Source organism: Mus caroli, unplaced genomic scaffold (genome assembly GCF_978045245.1).
Source record: "Mus caroli unplaced genomic scaffold, Mus_caroli_1 scaffold_11, whole genome shotgun sequence".
Taxonomy (NCBI): Eukaryota; Metazoa; Chordata; class Mammalia; order Rodentia; family Muridae; genus Mus; species Mus caroli.
This window is the reverse complement of record NW_028227266.1, coordinates 52,520,828-52,543,610: the sequence shown is the minus strand read 5'-3', so window position 1 is coordinate 52,543,610 and position 22,783 is coordinate 52,520,828. Positions and strand designations below refer to the sequence as shown.

General features: G+C 40.6%; 1 protein-coding gene across 2 annotated transcripts in view; it reads left to right on the top strand.

Annotated features, from left to right (window-relative positions):
• Window positions 1-22,783, top strand: part of Dmxl2 (Dmx like 2) — a 150,888-nt gene that overhangs the window by 15,083 nt on the left and 113,022 nt on the right. For both annotated transcript variants that reach the window (XM_029481293.2, XM_021171445.3), the window contains exons 2-6: window positions 6,921-7,046; window positions 10,125-10,196; window positions 13,705-13,783; window positions 14,552-14,687; window positions 15,316-15,382. In XM_029481293.2, the coding sequence (XP_029337153.1) occupies window positions 6,921-7,046; window positions 10,125-10,196; window positions 13,705-13,783; window positions 14,552-14,687; window positions 15,316-15,382 (480 nt within the window). The remainder of the gene's footprint in view (window positions 1-6,920; window positions 7,047-10,124; window positions 10,197-13,704; window positions 13,784-14,551; window positions 14,688-15,315; window positions 15,383-22,783) is intronic.

The following is a 22,783-nucleotide window of genomic DNA, read 5'->3' as shown; positions in this document are numbered from 1 at the left end:
CTGATATAGCTGTCTCTTGTGAGGCTCTGCCAGTGCCTGGCAAATACAGAAGTGGATGCTCACAGTCAGCTATTGGATGGAACACAGGGCCCCCAATGAAGGAGCTAGAAATTACCCAAGGAGCTGAAGAGGTCTGCAGCCCTATAGGAGGAACAACATTATGAACTAACCAGTACCCCCCAGAGCTTGTGTCTCTAGCTGCATATGTAGCAGAGGATGGCCTAGTCGGCCATCAATGGGAGGAGAGGCCTTTGGTCTTCCGAAGATCATATGCCCCAGTACAGGGGAATGCCAGGACCAGGAAGTGGGAGTGGGTGGGTTGGGGAACAGGGCATGGGGAGGGTATAGGGGGCTTTTGGAATAGCATTTGAAATGTAAATGAAGAAAATATCTAATAGAAAAAAATTAATAAACTATTTTTCAAAAAAAATTATAAAAAGTGAGGTATTTCTTTCAGAGATAGGATGGAAAGTTCTTCAAGATGTGTTAGTTAAATGAAAAGAAGTTTCAGAATTGTGTCCAGTAGAATCCTGTTTATGTTGAAGAAGATTGATTTGAGTTACCCTTATATACAGAACATTTCCTGAAGGGCCTGTTTATAACTAAGTGATTGCTCTGTAGTTATGTGGGAGCTGATGAAGGATAACGAGCAGGCAGACTTTTCTGATTTAAATTTGTGTGTTATTTTTCTCTGAGTGACGGGATTTACAAGCATGTGCCACAAACACCCAGCTAAGTTTTAAGTCTGAGAATATTCTAAGTAGTTAGTATTTTAATTAGATGACCGAAATGAAGAATGGGGTTGGGTGTCTTCTTTATTTTTGAGACTATAATATAATATCATGTTCCCTTCTCTTTCCTCCCTCCAAACCCTCCCATACGCCCTGGCTCTTGTTCTAATTCATGGCTTTTTTGTTGTTGCATGCATATAGGTGTTCCACCACACAGCTGGGGTGTGTGAACGCCCACTCCTCCTCATTAGGGCAGATGGAATGCAGAGGTGCTAGCCTACATTCCATCCTCCCAGCCCACACCCGCTCAGCAGACGATGGGGGCCCCAGCCCCGTGAGAAACGACTAGGCTAGGGCTGAAGCTGGGGTTCTCTAACTCCTGGGTACCCAGTTGCTGCTGGGAACTGCAAGGAGTCTGGAATGGAGGGGTTCTGTGGCCCACAAAGAGCCTGGGGCGGGGGTCAGGGGTGGGAAAGGTGGGGGTGGGGGGCTCCAGCTTAGGTATGACAAAGGCTTTCCCCAACTGTGGTTCTTTTTTTTTTTTTGGGAGGGGGTGGTTTCGAGACAGGGTTTCTCTGTATAGCCCTGGCTGTCCTGGAACTCACTTTGTAGACCAGGCTGGCCTCGAACTCAGAAATCCACCTGCCTCTGCCTCCTGAGTGCTGGGATCAAAGGCGTGCGCCACCACGCCCGCTCCAACTGTGGTTCTTGATGAGAGAGACAGTCCTTGCTTGTCCAAACTGTTTATTTTCTTCATAGTGAAGAATAGATGCATACAATTTACTCAGGGTGGACCAGAGATTAAATACCTTTTGCTGGAAGGAATGTCTGGGAAAGGAAGCTTGCTGGCTAAACCCTCAGGGCCCATCTAGATACCTCAGTAGCGTGGAGAACTCTGTGATACGTTATCATGATCCTCATGTGGGTTCATGTGCTCCAGGACAGGAACTGAGTCGGGGTCAGGAATAGAAACATCGTTCTCAGATATAAGAATTACAGGAGTTTCTGGATCCGTACAACCGTCCCAGTTTTTGTCTGGCGGCACTGTTCCACTTGCCTCACACATATATGCATATGTATATGTATATCCCTAAATATAAGCTGCTTAGTCTGTATATTAGTTGTATGTCTGTGAGTTCAGGGCTGACCACTTGGTATTGGATAACCGATTGATATTCTCTCCCTTCAAAGAACTGCAGGCAGCTAAGAAGTGCTAACTGTGAGAAATAGTATTTTCCTCTCAGCATTTCTTAGTTGCCTGTAGTTCTTTGCAGTAGGGTTAAGGACTCATATAGGCTTTCCTCTGTGCTCTTTGTCATGCCTGTAGGTGTTGTCTTTGTTCAGCTTGTGTTTAGGTAGTCCTGTTGGTGAGGCTACACAAATGTAGCTTTTGACATGACTAGGAGCGATACAGTCTCACAGCAAACTCTCTGATCCTCTGGCTCCTAAATCTTTTTGCCACCTCTTCTTCGGTGCTCCCTGGGCCTTAGCTTTTGGAGTTGTTTTATAGATGAATCATACATTTAGGACTGGGATTCATAACCCTGCATTTTGATTGGGTATGGTTTTCTATAATTGTCTTCATCGCTTGCAAAGAGAAGTTTCCTTGAGGAGGGCTGGTTACTACACTATGTCCTGATATCGATGGGTATCAGGACAATGTCTATAGTGTAGTTATGGAGTCTGCTGGCTAGTAAAGTAATGGTTGAGCGTTCTCCAAGATTCATGACTTTGACTAGCCTCAGTTTCCAGTACCAGGCCTTCCCTTCTTGTTGGGCAGGTTTGAAGTCCAATTGGAGCGCTGTTGATTACTGCACAGTGAAAGTGCTGCAACTGCACCCTACAGCTATGATGCTGGTCGTTGATTTCGGTTACAGATGTTTATAGCTGGGTTGACTGTTGGTTTCTTCCCTTCTTTGGAAGTTTGCATAATGTCCTCTGGTGTCATGAAAGCTAGCCCTCAGGGAGGATACATTCAGATCTGGCTCAGGGTCCTCTGGATCCTGTTTCTGAAGCTGTGTCTTTAGCAGTAGGGCTTTCTACCTTTAGGGAAGAACCAAGGGCAATAACAATAAGCTATATGTTTTAAATGTCTATTGGATAGCCCTGACCAATAACTCAAAAGAGGTCTTTTCAGGTCTGGTATTTAGATTTTTGCCAGATGGTCATTAGTTTTAGGAGGGAGCATTGTCAGCCCAGATAAGAAAAGCTCATTTAAATCCTGTATGTATGTTTACACATATAATTATGTTTATTATGGGTTTCTCTTGTGTAGATAGTTAGTAGTATTAGTATGGCCCCTTATAACTTCTCAGATGTCCTTACTGCTCTTTTGCCCTTCTCCCTTCTTCTGTATTTACCTTTAACTTCCTGCCTTCTGTTTTTATACTTTTATTTTATTTTTAATTTAGTTTTTACACTCCATATTCCATCCCCCCAATCCACCCTCCTACCTCCTTTTTTTCTTTTCTTTTCTCTCTTCTTTTTGAGATAGATTGACCCTATGCTATCCAGGCTGGTGGCTGATTATCTGGGATTATAGGAGATTAGTTGGGACCATGGAAGTGTGGCTGTGCATATGGCTCTTGGGAAGAGTTTGTCAGTCTGTGCTTTGTGTCTTTGGCTACTAGACCTATTCGTAGGTCAACATCACATCTCAAGACTGGTTTCTGAAGGTAACTTGTATAACCATGAGACAGAGAGTAACTCTCTTCAGTTCTTTGCTTGGTTACAGAATACAGTACACCTTGATGAAATTGCCTAAGGAGGCATTTCCTAGATTTCTTCCTCACCAGCAATTGACACATTGTATTTATATTTTGTACTTTCTTAGGGAAAATCAGATTCATGTAAACATTTCAAACATTTGTGTTTTTATACTCAATTTTGTTGTTACTGGTGTTTTGAGATGAGGTCTTAATCTTTGGCCCTGGCTGGCATGGAACTCAAAGTAATCTTCCTCCCTCAGGTTCTCAAGAACTGGGATGCCAAGCCTGAGCCAGCATGCCCATTACTTGACATTGTATTTAGTTTATTTGAAATATCTAACAAGTGCAAGAGGTTGGGATAAAGTGAATTAGAATGCTAGATTTTTGTAATAGGAATAACATTGTCAGTGCAATTGTCTAAAACTGAAGTGAGAGAGGCTGGAGTACAGACATTTCATCAGCTCCAGCCACCTGCCAGTCTCCAAAGCAAGACAGTGCCTTTATCATGGCAATGCAGAATGCTGTTTCACAGTGTGGTTCCCTTTTACTAGATGATAGTAACTTTTTCATCAAGAGTTGAAAACAACTTTTAAAGTGAAGGGAGAGGGTCATTCTATTTTGTAGCCCTAGCCATGTGGCAAGGCTGCAGAAATAATCTTGTCTCTCCTTTGCATGGGAAGCATCTCCATACAGTGATATCAGAGCCCATGCCTAGTGATGTCAGCTGCCTCATTTACCTAGTACAGAGGCCCTCCCACCCCCATACGCCCTGGAGCGATGCTAGCATTTGCTTACTGCACGATCATTTCCCTCTTGTACTAGAAATTCTTCCTCAGACAAAACCTGAGCTCTTGCAGAACAGAGCAAAATCACTTTTGATCTCTGAAATTTAAAATATTTTTAGTAACTATAGATTATGTATAGGTTTTGTAGATGACATTTTAACTTTATTTTATTTTATCTTTGTTTGAGACTGGGTTTCTCTGTGTAACCTGGCTGTCCTGGGACTCACTTTTGTAGATCAGGCTGTCTTCCAACTCCGAGATCCACGTGCCCTTGACTCTCACTCAGATTCCTTCTGTAGGTTTCTGTATCCATTACATCGCTCACTGGAAATGATCAGCTGGGAGGCTATGCTACCTTTCTCAGCTCCACATTCTTTGATCAAAAATAATTTTTTTTTTCGATACTTAAGAGTTTTGGAACCAAAAATTGTTAGGTTGCCTGTCTCTACCTCTCCTAAGGTTGAGACTACAAGTTCCTTCCACCATGCCTAGTTTGTTGTTTTAGTTTTGGATTTGAAAATGGTTTCATTTGACCCTGTGTTTCATGCTGGCCTTGACCTTGTGGTCATCCTTCCGTATCCACCCATGCTCTTTACACAGGAAACTCAGAGCTGGTAAGTTTGGGATGCATTTTTAAACAGTTGTCTTAGGTAAGTTCAATGTAGCCAGGTTTGAGAACCATTGCAGAATTCGAAAGGTATGTTTCCCTTTGAATCTTTTCAAAGGTTCAACTTTTAAGAATTCTTTTTCTGTTTCCCTCACACTTGTCCTTCTGCCTGCTGACTAACCAGAACTCACTTGACTTTTATTAGCTGTCTTGTCTGGCTTCTTGGGTGAAAACTTAGCTTATTAATAATTTTTTTATCTTGCTACTATAAGAATTAAAAGATAATAAACTTCTGTGCATACAGTGCTTTAGTTGCCTGCCCCCTGAACACACACACTTACACACACACATACACACACACACACACATGCACAGGTTAAAATGTCTTTCTTATATGGAGTACCTGTTTTCTTTGTCAGGGATGTAATTTAGTAGTATATTAAATTTTCTAAACACATGAGATTTTTCTCTTTGCTTAGTGTTCTCATGATCAGTTACATGATTTCAGTCCATTCAGATTTATTGCTCAGTGTCTAGTTTGTCTATGGTCCTAAGTGATAGACAGAAACCATACTCCACCCTCATGATGGCTGTGCCCCAGTCCTTATGACCAAACGGATTTTTCAGATGTGATTGAATTGTTGGTCTTGAAATGGGATAACCTGGGGTTATTTGTAAATTTAGTGCATGGGAACGAGGAGGACTAAAGTGCTCATTAGGGGCTGAGCAGGAGAGGGCTGCTTAGTGTTTGTGAGCAGCGACCTGTTAGAGAGGCAGCTGCACTGATACTTACCCGGAGAAGCAGCAATCAGTTTGCACTCCCACTCCCAGTTTCTCTCTGCAGAAAGATCTCATCTTTTGTGCCTACCCTTGCAGGCACCCCAGGTTCCTGTTGGATCTGCTATGAACAGAAGCCATTTTTGAAGTTCCCCCTGCCTCCCACCCCCAGCACATTCCTGTCTGAATAGTATTTACTTGACATGCAACTCAGGGAAGAGTGTAAGGATAATAGGCCTGAGTTTGGACACTTCCTAGTTAAATCCTGGGCACATTAATGAACTCAACTCTTTATATAATAGTAATAATAATAATAATATAACAACAACAACAGTAGTATAAATATCAGCCTTCTAGGTTTTTTTCCCCCTGAGATTAAAGAGAATATGATGCCTTTATTAAGTAGTATAGCCTCTATCTTTTGCCACTATCATGTAGATCTATCATGGCAGTTAACTGTTGTTGTTGTTTTGGGTGGGCTCTTTACCTAGCGGTGTCTTAAGTGTATGGCATTCTGCCTTGTGCCTTCATATTGATTTTGCCAGATCTTTAACTTGTAGCTTGTGCTACAAAGTGCTTCTCTGATGTCTATCTTGATTTTTCTTAAGCCTGGTTTGAATCCTGAGAATGCATTGCTGTTTTCAGTGCCTTTAGTATTTTCAAGTGTGGGTTATATGATTTCCTTTAGGGAATAATAAAAGAGATGCGCTCTAGAGAGAAACTAATCAGTGATTCTGCTGCAGCAGCGGAAGCTGTTGTGCATGAAACCGGAAGAACTTTTGCCAGTTGAAAGCAGCGTTTGAATGATAATGCATGGAATGCCACTGGTTTATTTTTTGATATGATTTTTTCTCTTTTTTTTCTTTCTGTTTTTTGTTTTGTTTTTTTGAGACAGGGTTTCTCTGTATAGCTCTGGCTGTTCTGGAACTCACTCTGTAGACCAGGCTGGCAGAAATCTGCCTGCCTCTGCCTCTCAAGTGCTGGGATTAAAGGCGTGTGCCACCACGCCTGGCTTTTTATTTGTTTCTTGAGATAGGGTTTCTCTGTTTATCTCTGGCTGTCCTAGCTCTGTAGAGCAGACTGGCCTTGAACTCATAGAGATCCACCTGCCTCTGCCTGCTGAGTGCATTAAAGGGATTAAAGGCATGGTTTTTTTGATATGATATTTAATGTTCTTATTTGTGTATTAAACTATTTTGTAAGATATGTCAAGGAATATCTTTATATTAGTAACAGAATCCAAGATAAAATAATATGTAATAATAATTAAAAATTATATCTCTTACAATGTCACACAACTTTTCCTTTTTAGGCATATGGATCAGGCTGTGATATTGTTATTCTGGCGAGTGACTTTGAATGTGTGCAGATCATCCCTGGTGCTAAGCATGGGAACATCCAAGTCAGTTGTGTGGAATGCTCCAACCAGCATGGGAGAGTAAGTGACTTAATCACTTAACTAAATGTCATTTACATGCTTGTGACTCTAGAATACTTGTACTTGTACATGAACTGTGACGTGCTGGTGCTGTAATGCTGAAGCTGTGCTGATTGTTCTCCCAGTGGACATGCGATGTCGAAAGGGCTGCAGGCCTCGCAGCCTTAATTCTGTAACCTTTAAGCCATCGAGGGAGGAGGATTCAGTTTCCTCCAAATTCCAATCCCATCATCGTTTGTTTTTGAGATGAAGTCTCACTGTGGCGTGCAGGCTGGTCTTCACTCCTGGACACAGAGGGGGCTTCCTGGTGAGCATCTGCTGTGAGCTGGGGCAGCAGGCCTGAGCCTGCGTCTGCAGTGACAGTGGCTGTTTATCAGGGAGTTGTGTCTAATGTAGTGCGTGCCACATAGGTATTTGTACACTTGTTACTTTAGGGAAAGTTTGTTGAGTAAATATTTAATAATTTATTCCAACTTTAGAACTGAGGATTTATTTTGAAATTGTTTTAAACTTCATCTAAAGTCTTCTTTCTCAGATTTTCTTTTTCCCCTTTTTTTCAAGCAATATACAATGAATACTAATATAGTATATTTGATATATATATATATATATTCTGTGAATTCAGTAAGAGCAATATTGTATGACAGTTGTATGTCACTACAAGGTTATAAAAAGGAAGTTTTAAAACTATGGCAGATAATGATAGTATTTAAACATTCTTCGTTTTCTAGAGGTTGTTCTTTACCGGATAATATCCTATCAAGGATATGTTAAATCAGGATCTCAATGGTAATCATGCAAATTTATACTGAATAATAAATTATGATTACTTTATTATTCCATTTCTCCTGCCGTATTCAACTGTTTGTATCAGGCTTCATAGTTACATAAATGCACCATCACTTGGCACTAACACACTTGCAACACACTACATCCTCTGGTGGCCCCTGAAAGTTGCTTCTTGCTTTTCTGAGTTTATGTATTTTTTTCATAAGCATTGCTTAGGTTTAATTTAGAGAGCACTGAGGACTGTCTTTCTCTCATTACTTTTTTTTTTTTTTTTGGTCAATCTTCTCTCTAGGCCAAACAAGGTAGCTCTAAGCTTGCCTCAGGTTGAATGATAATTGCCAACCAATTTTTTTTTTTTTTTTTTTTTTGGTTTTTCGAGACGGGGTTTCTCTGTATAGCCCAGGCTGTCCTGGCACTCACTTTGTAGACCAGGCTGGCCTTGAACTCAGAAATCCACCTGCCTCTGCCTTCTGAGTGCTGGGATTAAAGGCGTGCGCCACCACGCCCGGCTGCCAACCAATTTTTATAAAATACTTAAGTATTCATGATAATCACAATTAATACATCTTGTGGGAGTAAGGATTTAAAAAATATATACAATAAAGCTGGCTGAGACTAGAGGATTGCTTGAGCCTACTAATTTAGGGCCAGCTTGGGCAACACAGTAAGACTTTATCTTAGAAACAGAAAGATCACTAAAGTATGGAAGATGTTTGTGTTCATAACCATATGAAGCAAGCGGACAGCCTGTATCTGTTCTCCTCACCTGGGAAAAGATGGTTAAAGTATTGCATCTTTTCCTACATGGTCTTGTATTTTAGTCTTTTATCTTCAGCTCCTGTGATGCTAACTGTCACATTTGTGACTTCCTATTAGCCAGGCAATTAAGTAGCTCCCCTGCTGTACTGTGGACTAACACCTTTGTCTTGGAAGGTGTATTAGTTAGGGTTTTACTGCTGTGAACAGACACCATGACCAAGGTAAGTCTTATAAAAAACAACATTTAATTGGGGCTGGCTTACAGGTTCAGAGGTTCAGTCCATTATCATCAAGGTGGGAGCATGGCAGTATCCAGGCAGGCATGGCGCAGGAGGAGCTGAGAGTTCTATGTCTTCATCCAAAGGCTGCTAGTGGAAGACTGACTTCCAGGCAACTAGGGTGAGGATCTTATACCCACACCCACAGTGACACACCCATTCCAACCAGGTCACACCTATTCCAACAAGGTCACACCTTCAGATGGTGCCACTCCCTGGTCCAAGGATATACAAACCATCACAGAAGGCTTGTTTTGTGGATTAATGAGAGTCAATGGTGTTAGAAGGGAGGGCTTTGGTCTGTTTCCTGATTCTGATTTTTCCTCCTCAAGAGGGTGATGAATTGGGAACTACTTCCAGCAATTGTTAGACTTGGGCTCTGGTAGCCCCTTGGAGTGGAGGGACTTGCAGCCCTTCTTATCAGGTCTGGTCTGGAGCAGAGCAGTCCTGGCCCTCACCCCCCACCCCCTCCAGTGGAGACTCACAGCAGCTGCTCCATCTGGGTGCTCTGCATAGTTCAGTGATTTCTCTCTTTGTTATTTCTGTTCCTTGTTCAAGGTGATTTTCCAATTGGTGTTTTCTGTTTGATGATATAATTAAAGCCATTTTTGTGACATAGTCTTAAAACTTCTCACGATTTTTATATTTTTTCCACTGGATTATAAACATTGCTGATAAAGAGATGTACCGCTAAGATGTATTTTCGTCACTAAAGTTATCTCTATATTAAAAATATTAAAAATTTGAAAATCACATCTGTTAATTTACTGTGCTTGTGTGTGTGTGTGTGTGTGTGTACTGGTCAGAGGACAGCTTGTAGGAGTCAGTTCTCTTGTGCTATGTGGGTTCTAGAGATTGTCTCAGGTTATCAGGTTTGGTGGCAAGTGCCTTTACTCAGCTATCTTCCTGGTCCCAAAATAAATTATTCTAGAAAATGCAATTTGTTAAAATAGATATTGAGGTGCACAGGATGATTAGGAGTTTGTGGCTAGCCTTAGCTACATATCAAGTTCGAGGCTATCCCAGGTTACCTGAGATCTTGTCTCCTTTGTAACTTTAAAACAAGGCTACTGAAGTTTTTGGTAGCAGAGATTGTTAAATCTACTATACTGCCAGGTTTATTTGAAGAAGTAAACCATGGAGATATATTGGAATTGGATTGTATGAAATTAGTTTATACGTTACTATATGGAGAAGGCTGTCTCTATTTCACTCTTTCCTAAGCACTAATGTCATGTTCATTCTCTTTTAGGTTGCAGCTTCATATGGGAATGCTGTGTGTATTTTTGAACCCCTGGGTATAAATTCTCATAAGAGAAACAGTGTAAGTATTCACTGATAGCAGAATTTCCTAATCTGGTTAATCTCATTATTGTTGTTATTATTATTATTATTATTTAGTTTTGGTTAACTTTTGAATCTAGTTTTCTGGTTTCCTTAGACTCTATAGTAGAGAGCTGCTCAGGAAGCAGTACAAACAGTGGGTAGGAATGTCTGTGAAGTGTAGTGAAGGTTTTATAGAATCCTAAGTTTCTGGAGTATTACTAATTGCCATTTGTTGTGTTGAGATCTACCCTAGTCTGAACTGCTCTTCCCTTGCTTGGGTTATTGCTAGTCTCTGGTACTAGTTTTCTATTCTGATGGCCCTTTTTTCTTTCTTCTCAGTAGAGAGGTGTATAACTTCTCTTTTTATAATCTCTAAGGGTGCAATATTTCTTGCAGATTGTAAACCTGCAGGTAGCCTCTCCCCTCCCTTCTTCCTCCCATGCTGTTCTTCAGAATCCAGCCACACTTGCTCTTCTGCTGTTTTTAGTCGCCCTCCCCATAGTCACGCTCTGTGGGTTTGTGTACTATACCTCCTCAGGGAGGGGAGGCCTGGCTGTGCTGGGAGCTGCAGATCCTCCTTTCACTATTCCTTTCTGTCTCGCACCAACCTTTTTTGTGATGCCATCATAGGTGTGAGCCACTGTGCCCTGATCTGCTTATCTAGTTTAAGCTTTTTCCATAGCACTAGTTTGTATATTATTTATAATTAGAACATAAGATCCTATACATGTAGGTAGCTTGGTTCTTTTGATTATTGTTACATCCCATTTTTTATTTTAGAATATTATCTAGTGTACTCAGACCTCCCTAAATATTTGTTTAGTGGAGTTACATACTTAGGTAAGCTCACTAACCAGATAAATGGTCTTGTACATCACAGTAAGAGCCATTCACATATATACTCGGTGCTGCATTTTATATTATTTAATGTTAAGGAAATCCTATATGGTTAGAATCATCAACCAGTTTATAAGTTACACATGGGGGCTGGAGAAGAAGGCTTAGATGTTGTACAAGTGTGGGGACTTGAGTTTGAATACCCTGAACCCATGCAAAGCTGGGTGCAGTAGTGAAATGGAATCAGGAGAATCAGGAGCTTGCCTGGTATATGTAGTGGCAGATGACAAAGTAACCCTGTCTGAATAAGGTAGAAGGGAGAACTGGACCCTCAAGGGTCCTCTGATGTCCACATGTGTGCTTTGATATGTGTGCACCTACACTCACACAAGTATTTTTTGAGAAAGGCTTGCATCTATTTTAGGATGGCCTTGAACTCACTATTTATCAGATGATGATCTTGAATTCACCATCCTCCTTCTACGATGGAATGCTCGTGTAGTAGGCATGCACTAGCACTCTAAGTTTATGTTGTATTGGGGGGTCATCGAGGGCTGTGGGGGTGCTGGGCAAGCGCCGTACCACCTGAGCTATGTCAGTAGCCCTGTAAGAAAGTTAGGATTTTCATTCACTTCACTTACATGCTGAGATGAAGTCTTGCTATGTTGCCTAGGCTGGCTTCAAATGCCCATGCTCAAGCTGTTCTCCTTTAGTCTCAGACTCAGACCATACAGGAACTGCCGGTGTGAGCCATTGTGCCCATCTCGAAAGGTTTTCTAAAAACCAGTTTTAATTGAAATCTTATTCGAGTTTTTATATTTCTAAACTGAATGAAAACATAAGTTTTTTCATTATAGAAATAGTTATTAAATTGTACAGTGTCTAAGAGTCATCTAGAGGTATAGATTATTGGCTGAGCTCTTGTTTAATATGCACAAGGCTCTGGATTTGATCTCTCTCAACCCCCAAATAAAGACTGACTAGGGGCTGGGTGTGGTGGCACACACCTTTAATCCCAGCACTCGGGAGGCAGAGGCAGGCGGATTTCTGAGTTCGAGGCCAGCCTGGTCTACAGAGTGAGTTCCAGGACAGCCAGGGCTACAGAGAAACCCTGTCTCAAAAAAAAAAAAAAAAACCAAAAAAAAAAAAAAAAAGACTGACTAGGAACACAGTAAAGGAAACTCAGGTTCAGAGGCTTGAGAGATGGGTATTGGTTATGAGCACTAACTGCCTTGTAGCCTACGTGTGTTAGGTTCCCAGGACCCACTTGTGGGCTCACAACCTCTGACCTGTGCATGTCACATATGTGATGGGACTATGTTGTACTGTGTTTTTGCTTTTGTTTTGCTTTATTTTTTTTAACAAAGAAATATATACTTTGACTTATTTAGAATACTATATCCCAAAAGTTTAATCTCCTTATAGAATGAAAAGATTAGATAGAAAATATTCAAATATAACAGGTCACATATGTGAATTACATATATATTTAAAATCTGTTGTCCTTTTGGGAGTTTTATCTAACTTGAAACAGTGAGTCCATTTCCGTGCATTAATAAAAGTTTCAAAATGATCTATTTTTATTCCCTCCCCCTCTTGTGTGTGTGTGTGTGTGTTTGTGTGAATGCATGCGTGCGTGCATGTGTGCGTGCAGGTGCCATGGAGGCCAGAAGAGAGTGTCAGCTCCCTGTAGCTACAGTTACAGGTGGTTGTAAGGCTCCCGCACCAGGTGGTAGGAGCAGGACTTGGGTCATCTGGGAGAGCAGCAAGTGCTCATAGCTGCTGAGCCATCTCCAGCCCCAATAAGACGAATTTTATAATGGGCATGGCATGAGCTGAAGGAAAAAGATTAGAGCAGTAGTCTAGCTCAGAGGCAGAAGCAGGAGGATCACTACAACCAGGACTGGGCTACATGGCTAGACCCTATCTCAAATCCCAAAGAGAAAGACAAGCAAAAAAGACAAAATCAAAACTAAAAACTCCTCACTCACACTCTTCCTAGCTCCAGTCCTACCAACAAGCAGATGTACTGGCCATGCTAGTAGGTCCCCATAACAGCACGTGGAGGCAGAGTGTCAGGGGTTCTAGGGCATTTCTTTGCTACATAGCAAGTTCCAGGCTAGCTGGGACTACTTGAGACTAGACCCTGTTTTTTCTTTTTAAAGAACAAAAACAACCAGACAAACATAAAATGTCAAACAACAGTGACAAATACCTAACAATTACTATGACATCCTTCCTTCCCTTAAAGTGCTGCTGTCTAGTAGGAAAGTCAGACACACAAACTTAAGTCTGTAGTCAGTGTTGTCATGACAGTGTGGAAATGTTTCAGACGCTGGAAGGGTGTTAGAATTCACAGACGCCATGATTTATGCAAATCATTATGAAAGATAGGGCTTTTTAGATGGAGAAGTGGAGGAAAGGATGCTCATGTACTGAAAATCTGTTTGTAGACAGAAGGAAGCTTGAGAGAACATGTTTAGTTGGGCACAGCAAACAGCTTAATATGGCAGTGTGACCTGTAAGTGGGTTTTGTTGAAGTAATTTTAAAATAGTAATGAAATATTTAAATCTTTGTAAGTTTGTTTTAAGTTGAAGAAGGTGACACAATGGTAGAATTTGGGGTATTTAAAAAAATCCCTTTTTTTCCTTCTCTCTACATGTTTCAGCAACTCAAGTGTCAGTGGCTTAAAACTGGGCAGTTTTTTTTGAGTTCCGTGACATACAACTTAGCATGGGATCCTCAAGGTATTTAGCAGCTATACTTAAAATTATTAAAATGAAGCATTTGATTTGAATGTACTTAATTAAAATGTCATAATCTTTGATGATAAAAACATTACAAATGTATTTTTGTTGGTGAGTGGATACAGGCTTGTCTTTTCTGTATCCATTGCTTTGCACAGAGCTTAGTTTTCTTCTCTCTGCTTTTGCCTTCTACTGCTTTATTTCAAGAACCAGTGATTTGTTTTGTGTGTGTTTTTTGTTTTTTTTTAGTTAACATGTGATGTAATTTACTCTTATTTTATCTACAAAATGATAAATAAGACAGGGGTGGAAACATTTCTTATATATGGTGTATTTCAAGAAATTATTGTCTTTAATTTGCAAAGATTAGAAACCTGTAATAATACATAGCTGTTACCCTTTTATGTTTACAATTAATGAGGGTTGTTGTATATTTCATGTAATATACTCACTTTTAGTTTTGATCATATCGTAAGAATACTTACACTGTAGCAGGCGTCTGAGCTGTGGTACTCCACTTCAGCTCCTGTCAGCCTTGCTTGCCAGAGTAAGCCCTGGGCAGTGGGGTTTTCTCCCTCAAGTTTTCCCTAATAACAGTCCTTGCTTAGGCTCTTTTTCCTGTTTTTTATCTTGTAGGGGATTTCTGTTGCATAGCTGGTATTGTATATTTTCAAAACTTACTAGTTTATAGACCCAACAGAACCCATGTGTGCATTTCTATTCTTAGATAATCCTGGGTTATTCATCAGAACACTTTTAAATTTTCAGATAACAGATTGCTGACAGCAACTGATTCGATTCAGCTGTGGGCTCCTCCAGGCAGTGATATTCTAGAAGAGGAGGAAGAAGTCGATAATAGAGTCCCTCCTGTTTTAAATGATTGGAAGTGCATCTGGCAGTGCAAGTTAGTGTCTGTGTCTGTTGTGACAGTGATTCACTGAATCTCCTAAATTATGTTCTTTCTTACAGAGGTCTTTATTTTTTGGTGGTATTGTAGTTTTGAAATCTAAAAAGTAGACTTTTTAAAACTAAAACTTATTAAAATATCATTATTTAATTTTTAATCTGTGCTTTAGTTAATTGTTATTCCAAAAGTTAAAAAAATCATATTTATAGTTCAGTCCTTGAGTTGACAAAATGACACAGTGTGTTGAAATAAGAGTGAGGGAAAGGCTTGGAAGCTCCAGCCACCTTTTGGAGTGCAACGATGACTGCCTGTTGGTGTCAGAACAGGCTATGTAAAGATTCCCAGTTATCCAGGGATGGTGAGACTCAGCTTGTAATGTTACAATGAGGATTTTGATTCACATGGATGTAGCAATATCATGTATGGATATTATATTCTTTGTTTTTGAAAGTATACTTTGGCTTAGTTTTAGTAATGATTTTAGGAAGGTGGAATTCTTTGTATTATTATGAGGGCAGAAAAATCCTGTTATGATGATTGTGATATTGATATTAGGAATATCTTGTTTTGACCATTTATACATAGAACATACTGTTCTGAATACACTGGTTTTGTTTGTTCTTAGAACCTCAGTGTCTGTACATCTGATGGAATGGTCTCCTGACGGTGAATACTTTGCCACTGCTGGAAAGGTAAGGGAGCAAGCCAAAAAATAAAGCACTCTAGCAAAACACCTGAAAATATCCCTTACGTTCATTTCCAATTCTGTCTCCCATAAATTGAGATTTTCCTGCAAAACTTGCTTGTGAAGAATAGTAAGAATGTTTGTGAGGCTGGAGATACAGCTCAGTGATAGTGAGCAGTGGTTACTATTGGTGAAGTCCTGAGCTTAGTTCTCAGCTCTGTAAATGGGGAGATGTTTCTAAAAGATCTGGTGTGATCTCTACAGGTATTATACACTTGGGAAATAATGGCTGCGATTATTCCTATTTTACTTTAGTGCAATTATATGAAAAAGTGTTTACATTTATTGTGTATATGGTGTGTATGAGAGACAGAAACAGAGTGGGGGAGGGAGGGTAGGGCTAGAGTGAGTGAGAGTGAATGATGCGTGGGAGTCAACTTACAAGGATCAGTGGGGTCAGTCAACTTACAAGGATCAGTTCTCTTCTTCCACATGTGGGTCCTGGGGATCAAATGCAAGTCATTGAGCCTTAACCACTGGGAATCTTGTTCACCATGCATTTACATTTAAATTTTAAAAAATTAACTTTTAAGAATTTCATACATGGTATTTTGATGATATTCAACTTCTCCCAGACTCACTTATTCCATATTTATTCAACTTGATGTCCTTATTTATTTATTTATTTATAAACCCAGTGAGCCCTAAGTTGGACATTGTGGTGCATGTCTTCAATTCCAGTGCTTGGGAGGCAAAGGTAGGCAGATCTCTGTGAGTTCGAGGTCAGCCTAGTCTACAGAATGAGTTTCAGGATAGCTAGAGCTATATAGTGAGACCTTGTCTAAGAAAACAAAAAACAAAAACCAACCAACCAAAAAAAAAACAAACCAAAAAACAAACAAACAAAAAAAAACCCAAACCCTAAAAAACTCAAAACACAAAAACAACAAAAACTCAGTGAGTCTAGTTGTGCTACTAATAAACTTTTAGATGTATACCTACCTTAAAATTTGTTTTTCTTTTTTCTTTTTTTAAAGATTTATTTATTTATTTCATGTATGTGGGTATATGGACACTGTCTTCAGACACACCAGAAGATGGCATCGGATCCTCTTACAGATGGTTGTGAGCCACCATGTGGTTGCTGGGAATTGAATTCAGGACCTCTGGAAGAGCTGTTAGTGCTCTTAACTGCTGAGCCATCTATCCAGCCCAAAATTTGTTTTTCTATTCTATTTGTTTTCTATTTTCTATAATGTAGTTCTATTTAAAAAGTAGATGTGAGCTGGACAGGATGAAGCACTCCTGTAGTCTGAGCACTGGGAAGCAGGAGCAGGTAGGTCAGGAGGTGACAGGCACATGCCTTTAATCTCAGTGTTCAGGAGGCAGAGGAAGATGGGTTTCTGTGAGTTGGAGATCAGCCATAGCTGCAGGTAAGACCCAGTCTCCAAAAGGAGAAGAAAAAAAAGGTAGATGTGTGCCACTGGATTTACAGTGACATTCTCTGCCTCCTTCCCACCCGTTCCCCACCTTTCTTCTTTCCTTCCTTTATTCTCAGACAGTATGTTACTATGCGCGTATTAGTCAGGGTTCTCTAGAGGAACAGAATGGAATGAAAGCAAATATAGAAGGGATTTATTAGAGTAGCTTACAGGCTGTGGTTTGACTAATCCATTATTTTATTCTAAAACTTAAAACAATTTAATTCAGAATTAAGTCTTGAGTTCATCTGTGTATTGTTGAATATGGCTTACTGACTCCTCCCTTCTTTTCCCACTATCCTGTCATGCCATTCATGATGGGAATTGAGTACTGCTGTGGTGAGGGTCTTGCACACGTGTGTTAGGCATGTGAATGGCTTGAGTGCACCCTAGGTCGTTTGGCTCTGTAGCCTTCATAGATAGTGCTAGATAGTTCTGGGAAGCTGCTGTCGCTGGCTGATGTTCTCACCTCCTTTGCTTGTCTTCCTTCCCAGGCCAGCATTCTCAGGCTGTTGGGCTGTAAGTGTAGCTTGTGGACTCTGTTCAGATTTGTACAGTCAGCATTACTATTTGGAGGCTGTCAAAACTTGGAAATTCAGAGAGTGTTGATTCACTGAGTGGTCTCAGTGAACCTTTATCCTAGAAACCCATTGGGATGTCTAGGTCTACCTGGAGGGACCGTATCTACCTGCTTTAGAAAGAGTAGCAACCAGTCAGACTCTGACTCCTAGGTGTTGTGAGTTTTGCCAGACTCTAAAGGTCTGCCTTGTAGTCACTTTCTATCTGAACTCAAGTTTAAAAGTGCTATGCTATTCCTCAGTGGCATTAGGTAATTATTTTCCTGTTTCTAGAGTTTTAAAAATCCATACTCAATTCTGCCATTTCATAAACTGGGGAAAGAAATTGTTCTTATAGAAGACTGTAAGCGCTCCATAGGCAGAAATGTACCCTGGGCTGATTCTCAAGTGTGTTATCCTGGGTCACTTTAAGTTCTGAGCATTAGGGACATCTTGGCATTTCTTTCCTTTTGGCAAAATGGCCATACAATAGACACCATGCCAGACAACAACTTGTCTTTAGCACGAGAGGAGTTCTAGTTTGATCTGTTTTTCTGAAGATCACAAAGTTTAACTTTTTAAATGGCAGACAAAAAGCTCCATTATGGGTGTTAGGGAGATGGCTCAGAGGTTAAAAGCTCACATTACTGTTTTGGAGGATCTGAGTTTGGTTTCCAATACCCACATGGTAGCTTACAACTGCCTGCAATTCCAATACCAGGGACTCCAATGACCACTTCTGGACTCTGTGGTTCCTGTATACAGGTGATACATGTAAGCTTATGCAGACAGACAGACAGACAGACAGACAGACAGACAGACAGACTGGGGCTTAGTGATTAAGAACATTGAATGCTCTTCCAGAGGACCCAGGTTCAATTTCCAGCACGTGATAGCTTACAACTGTTTGTAACTCCAGGATCTGCCATCTTCACACAGACATGCAGGCAGACAAAACACCAATTAACATAAAAATATCTTGCGCTCACCGGACTGGCCAGCAAGAACGATGCTGCAACAGGATCCTTCTGCACACGTTTATTGGGAGAGCTTGATTGTAGAGGCGAAGAGACCCCGAGCCCAGAACTGGTGCTGCTTCTATAGGCCTAGGAGAGGCGTGTCTCACACCCGGATTGGTTATGCACTATGCCTCATTTGCATGTTCCTCATCTGATTGGCTACTCTCTCTCAGTATCTCACAGTACCTCATTAACATACTTCATTTGCATGTCTCACATCTGATTGGTTATTCTCTCAGTACCTCATTATCATACCTCATTTGCATGTCTCACATCTGATTGGTTATTCTCTTAGTACTTTGCAGAGCCTCATTATCATGCCCGGGCCAGGCAGTGTTTTGGCGAAAAACTTTACTGCATAAGTAAGCATTGGTCGATTGCCCAAACTTATGCGTGTTGGCCAGCAGTAGCCTGCACCACTCTGCAACGGCACATGTGGCTTCTCACAAAAATAAAAATGTATAAATAAAATTCTTAAAACAACTCCTTCATGGCAGGCTGTGATGGCACAGTATTTTATAATCTTAGCACTTGGGAGACTGAAGTGGAGGCAGGAGGATTATGAGTTCAAGACCAGCCATGGCTATATAATGAGAACCTGTCTCAAGCAATGTTCCCCTCCTCCCATAAAAATACCTTCCAGACAACAGAAACAAAGGTAAGCCCTCCATTATGTATGTATATGTATCACATTTTCTTTATGCACTCATCTGTTGACAGACACCTCAGCTGCTTGCAGACCTTGGCCATTGTGAACAGTGCTCAGTAAACACGGGTATGCAGGCGGCTCTTTGTAGTATGCTGACTTAGATTCCTTTAGGTGTCTCTAGTTGTGAAACTGTCCAGTTTTACTGTCTTGTGGCCTAGTCTTGTGGCTTGGCGCAGAGGTAGTTGCTCAAGAGTTACAAGAACATAATAGGAAAATTGTACCGCATTGTAGACAGGAAGGTTACAGTCATATGCAGGTTAGCAGAAGTTTTGATCATTAACAATTTCTAGGTAAAATATGTGAAAATATTTTGAGATGTGTAGCAACCATCATGTGGTATCAAAATATTTGATTTCTAAACAGACATCACACAGATTGTTAACACTGCTCTGCTTTGTTGAAGCATTTTCTTCAAATAGTAGTTATGGAAACAGAGGTAATTGTTCTTCAAGTTCATGGGACTTTGGGTCTTAATTTCTATGCTTCTTTAGAATCACACATTGAGATAAGGATACCTATAATTAATATGGGAGGTGTCTTGGTTTCTTTGATTCTACTGTGATAAAATACTCTGACAAAACAACTTTGAGGGAGAAAAGTGAGTTTTGGCTACAGTTCTGAGTTACCGACCATCATCATGGGGAAGTCACAGAGGCAGAAGCTTGCAGAGGCAGGTCCTGTTGCATCCTAAGTCAAGAAGCAGAGGGACAAATGCACGGTGCTTCTCAGCTCCCTTCCCCATTTCATGGAGTCTAGGATCCTAGCCAGGGAATGTTTGGGAATGTTCGTACCCACAGTGGGCGATTGTCTCTCCCTAGTTAGTGCAGTCAGGCTGGTCCTCCACAGGTGTGCCCAGAGGCCTGTCTTCCAGGCCATTCTAGATTCTGCTACCGTGACAGTTAACAAGTCATCACATGGGAAATATCAGACAAGATATACTGGATTGAGGCCTATTCTTAAGGAACATGGCTGCATGCCTTTTCTTAAGTGTATTAATTGATTTAAATCTGTGGGTACTCTTGGGAGCCAGCATTACTCGTATACATTGTATTCATTGTACATACTCTTTAAAAATTACTTAAAATATTTTTCATGCAGTATATTTAATCATATTCTTTCTCCTTCCCCAACTTATCCCCAATTTTTTTTTACACTTCCTTACCCTCCCAAATTCATTTCTTTTTTTTTTTTTTAAAGATTTATTTATTTTTATTATATGTAAGTACACTGCAGCTGTCTTCAGACACTCCAGAAGAGGGCGCCAGATCTCGTTATGGATGGTTGTGAGCCACCACGTGGTTGCTGGGATTTGAACCTCGGACCTTTGGAAGAGTAGTCGGGTGCTCTTACCCACTGAGCCATCTCACCAGCCCCCAAATTCATTTCTTATTCATATTCTTTACACATCAGTAATTGGTAGAGGACTGGCGAGGCTAGAACTGAGATGCTTCAAAGATAGAGATGCAAGTAGACTTTCAATTGAAACTGACACACCAGATTGCTAAGTCTGTTGGGTATGAGTGATGGACCAAAAGCATCTGTTACATTGAGAGCCCCTGGTTTAGAAGCTGGACATTTTATATTTGTACTTGACATTTAGTAATTTTCATAATTTGGGGGAATGGTTAGACAGCAGCAGTTAATTTTTTTCTGTGTATCTGTCTGTATATCTAGGGGTCCTACACAGTGTATTGAAAGGCTTCTCTTTCCTTGCTCTCTGGAGCTACCTTTGTCATAAGTCGAATGTTTGCACTTCTATACATCTGGTTCTGGGCTCTGTTCAGTGTGTCCATTCTTTGTACTTGTGCCACTGCCGTAATTGCTATGCTTTTAAAAGAAGTCTTGATATAGTCGTCAATATAGCAAGTCCCCTCTTCTCATTGGCTAGGCATGGTGGCTCCTGCTAGTAGTAATCCTAACAGTGGGGGTGGGGGGCTGAGTCGGAGGATGCTTATTCTAAGTCACACTTTTATTGTATTGTCAGGAGAGTGGCTTAGAGTCTGTTTCCAGGCAGGAATGACAGAAACACCCCTCAGCTTCTGCCGGGTTTGCCTGCATCCTTGTGGAGCCTAGAAAGGGTGTTTTCTTTTTTCTGTCTACATGGGGTTTTCCTCGTTTTCAGTTGAGACCACTTACCAGCACTCTGCTAGAGGTCATCAGAAGCTTCCTGTAACTGAGTCCTGTGGTTAATTCTTACTTAACTTGTAACCATGAGGCAACACATTAGCTACTTCTTTCTTTTTAAAGCCTTTTTTTTTTTTTTTTTTTTTTTTTTAAGGAGTACTTTGGATTCGAAGGAAAACTGAGGAAGGCACAGAGAAATCTCTGAACTGCTTATCCTTTTATACATGCACATCTTCCTGTTTTGCCCACATTTATTTCAGCTGATGAACTTGCACTGACAACTTTTGGTACCCAAAGTTAGTGTTTTATCTTAAGACTCACTCTTGTGCCCATCCAGCAGGCCTGGGTAAATTTATAAGCGCATGGACCTGACATTGTAGTGTTGTGTAGAGTATTTTCACTGCCTAGAATATCTGTCCTCTGCCTATTTGTAATTGTCCTTTAATTTTTTTTTGCATTATTTTATTTCTGCAACTTTGGGCAGAGTTATTTTTGGTGGTGGTGGTGGTGGTGCAGAGTCCCATGGATCTCAGGTTGGTTTCCAGCTCTCTGTATAGCTGAGGATGGCCTTTTAATCCTTTAGTTTCTACCTGTTGAGTCCTGGTATTATGGGTATATGCCACGCCAGCTGTCTCTGCGGTTTTTCGTATTGTAGTGCCCAGGTTTAGTTTTTGGATCTTTTCTCTAAATATAGCTGTTCTCTTAGTTTTCAAATGCCATCTTTTAAATGCTGATGACAAGATTGTGTCTGTTGCTTGCTCCTCTCCCTTTATCCCTTGATCCTTACCTCCACTCTCATCCTTGTGGATCTCTTTTTGGATATATTCATAATCTACTCACTAGTTTTTTAAGCTACAGTGGACAGTGAGCCCACCCAGATAAACCCTGTGCTCTTCTTGATTGCCTCCATGGTAAATTCAGTTACAAGCCACCATTATGAATCACTTGCTGTCTTTAAAACTTTACTACAACAATTCTTCCAGATTTTAACTGTGTTCCTGTCTTTTCAATGTGTTCCTTTTAAAAATTCAAGCCAAAAGATCAGATATGGCACACACCTTTAGTTCCAGCACTGAGAAGCCTAGAGTAAGAAGATTGTTGTGAGTGTCAGGTTAGCCTGAGCTACAAAGTAAGACCCTGTCTCAACACTCCCTGAACCTGTCATGAGGTTTCCTTTTCAGTTTTGGAAAGCCAGAAGCTTTCTAATGGCCCACATGCACACTGTACTGTGTAGGTCCAGGGATCATTCCTTCAGTCCTGTTTGCTGTTATTTCATACCTGTGTAGACTTGACTCAGTGTTCATAAACAGGTTTGGCACATGTACACATAGAGTTGTTGCTACACTTATACCCCCAACCTTGCATTCCCAGATATCTGTGTGGCTTCCCTTTTACTTCTGACTGCCACTTTGATAGCAAGGTTTCTTTAGGTACCTTTATAAATTGTACCTCACCTTCCAACGTATTCTCTGTACCCTTTGTCTGCCTGAAATTTATCAATAATATTTATCATTAGAT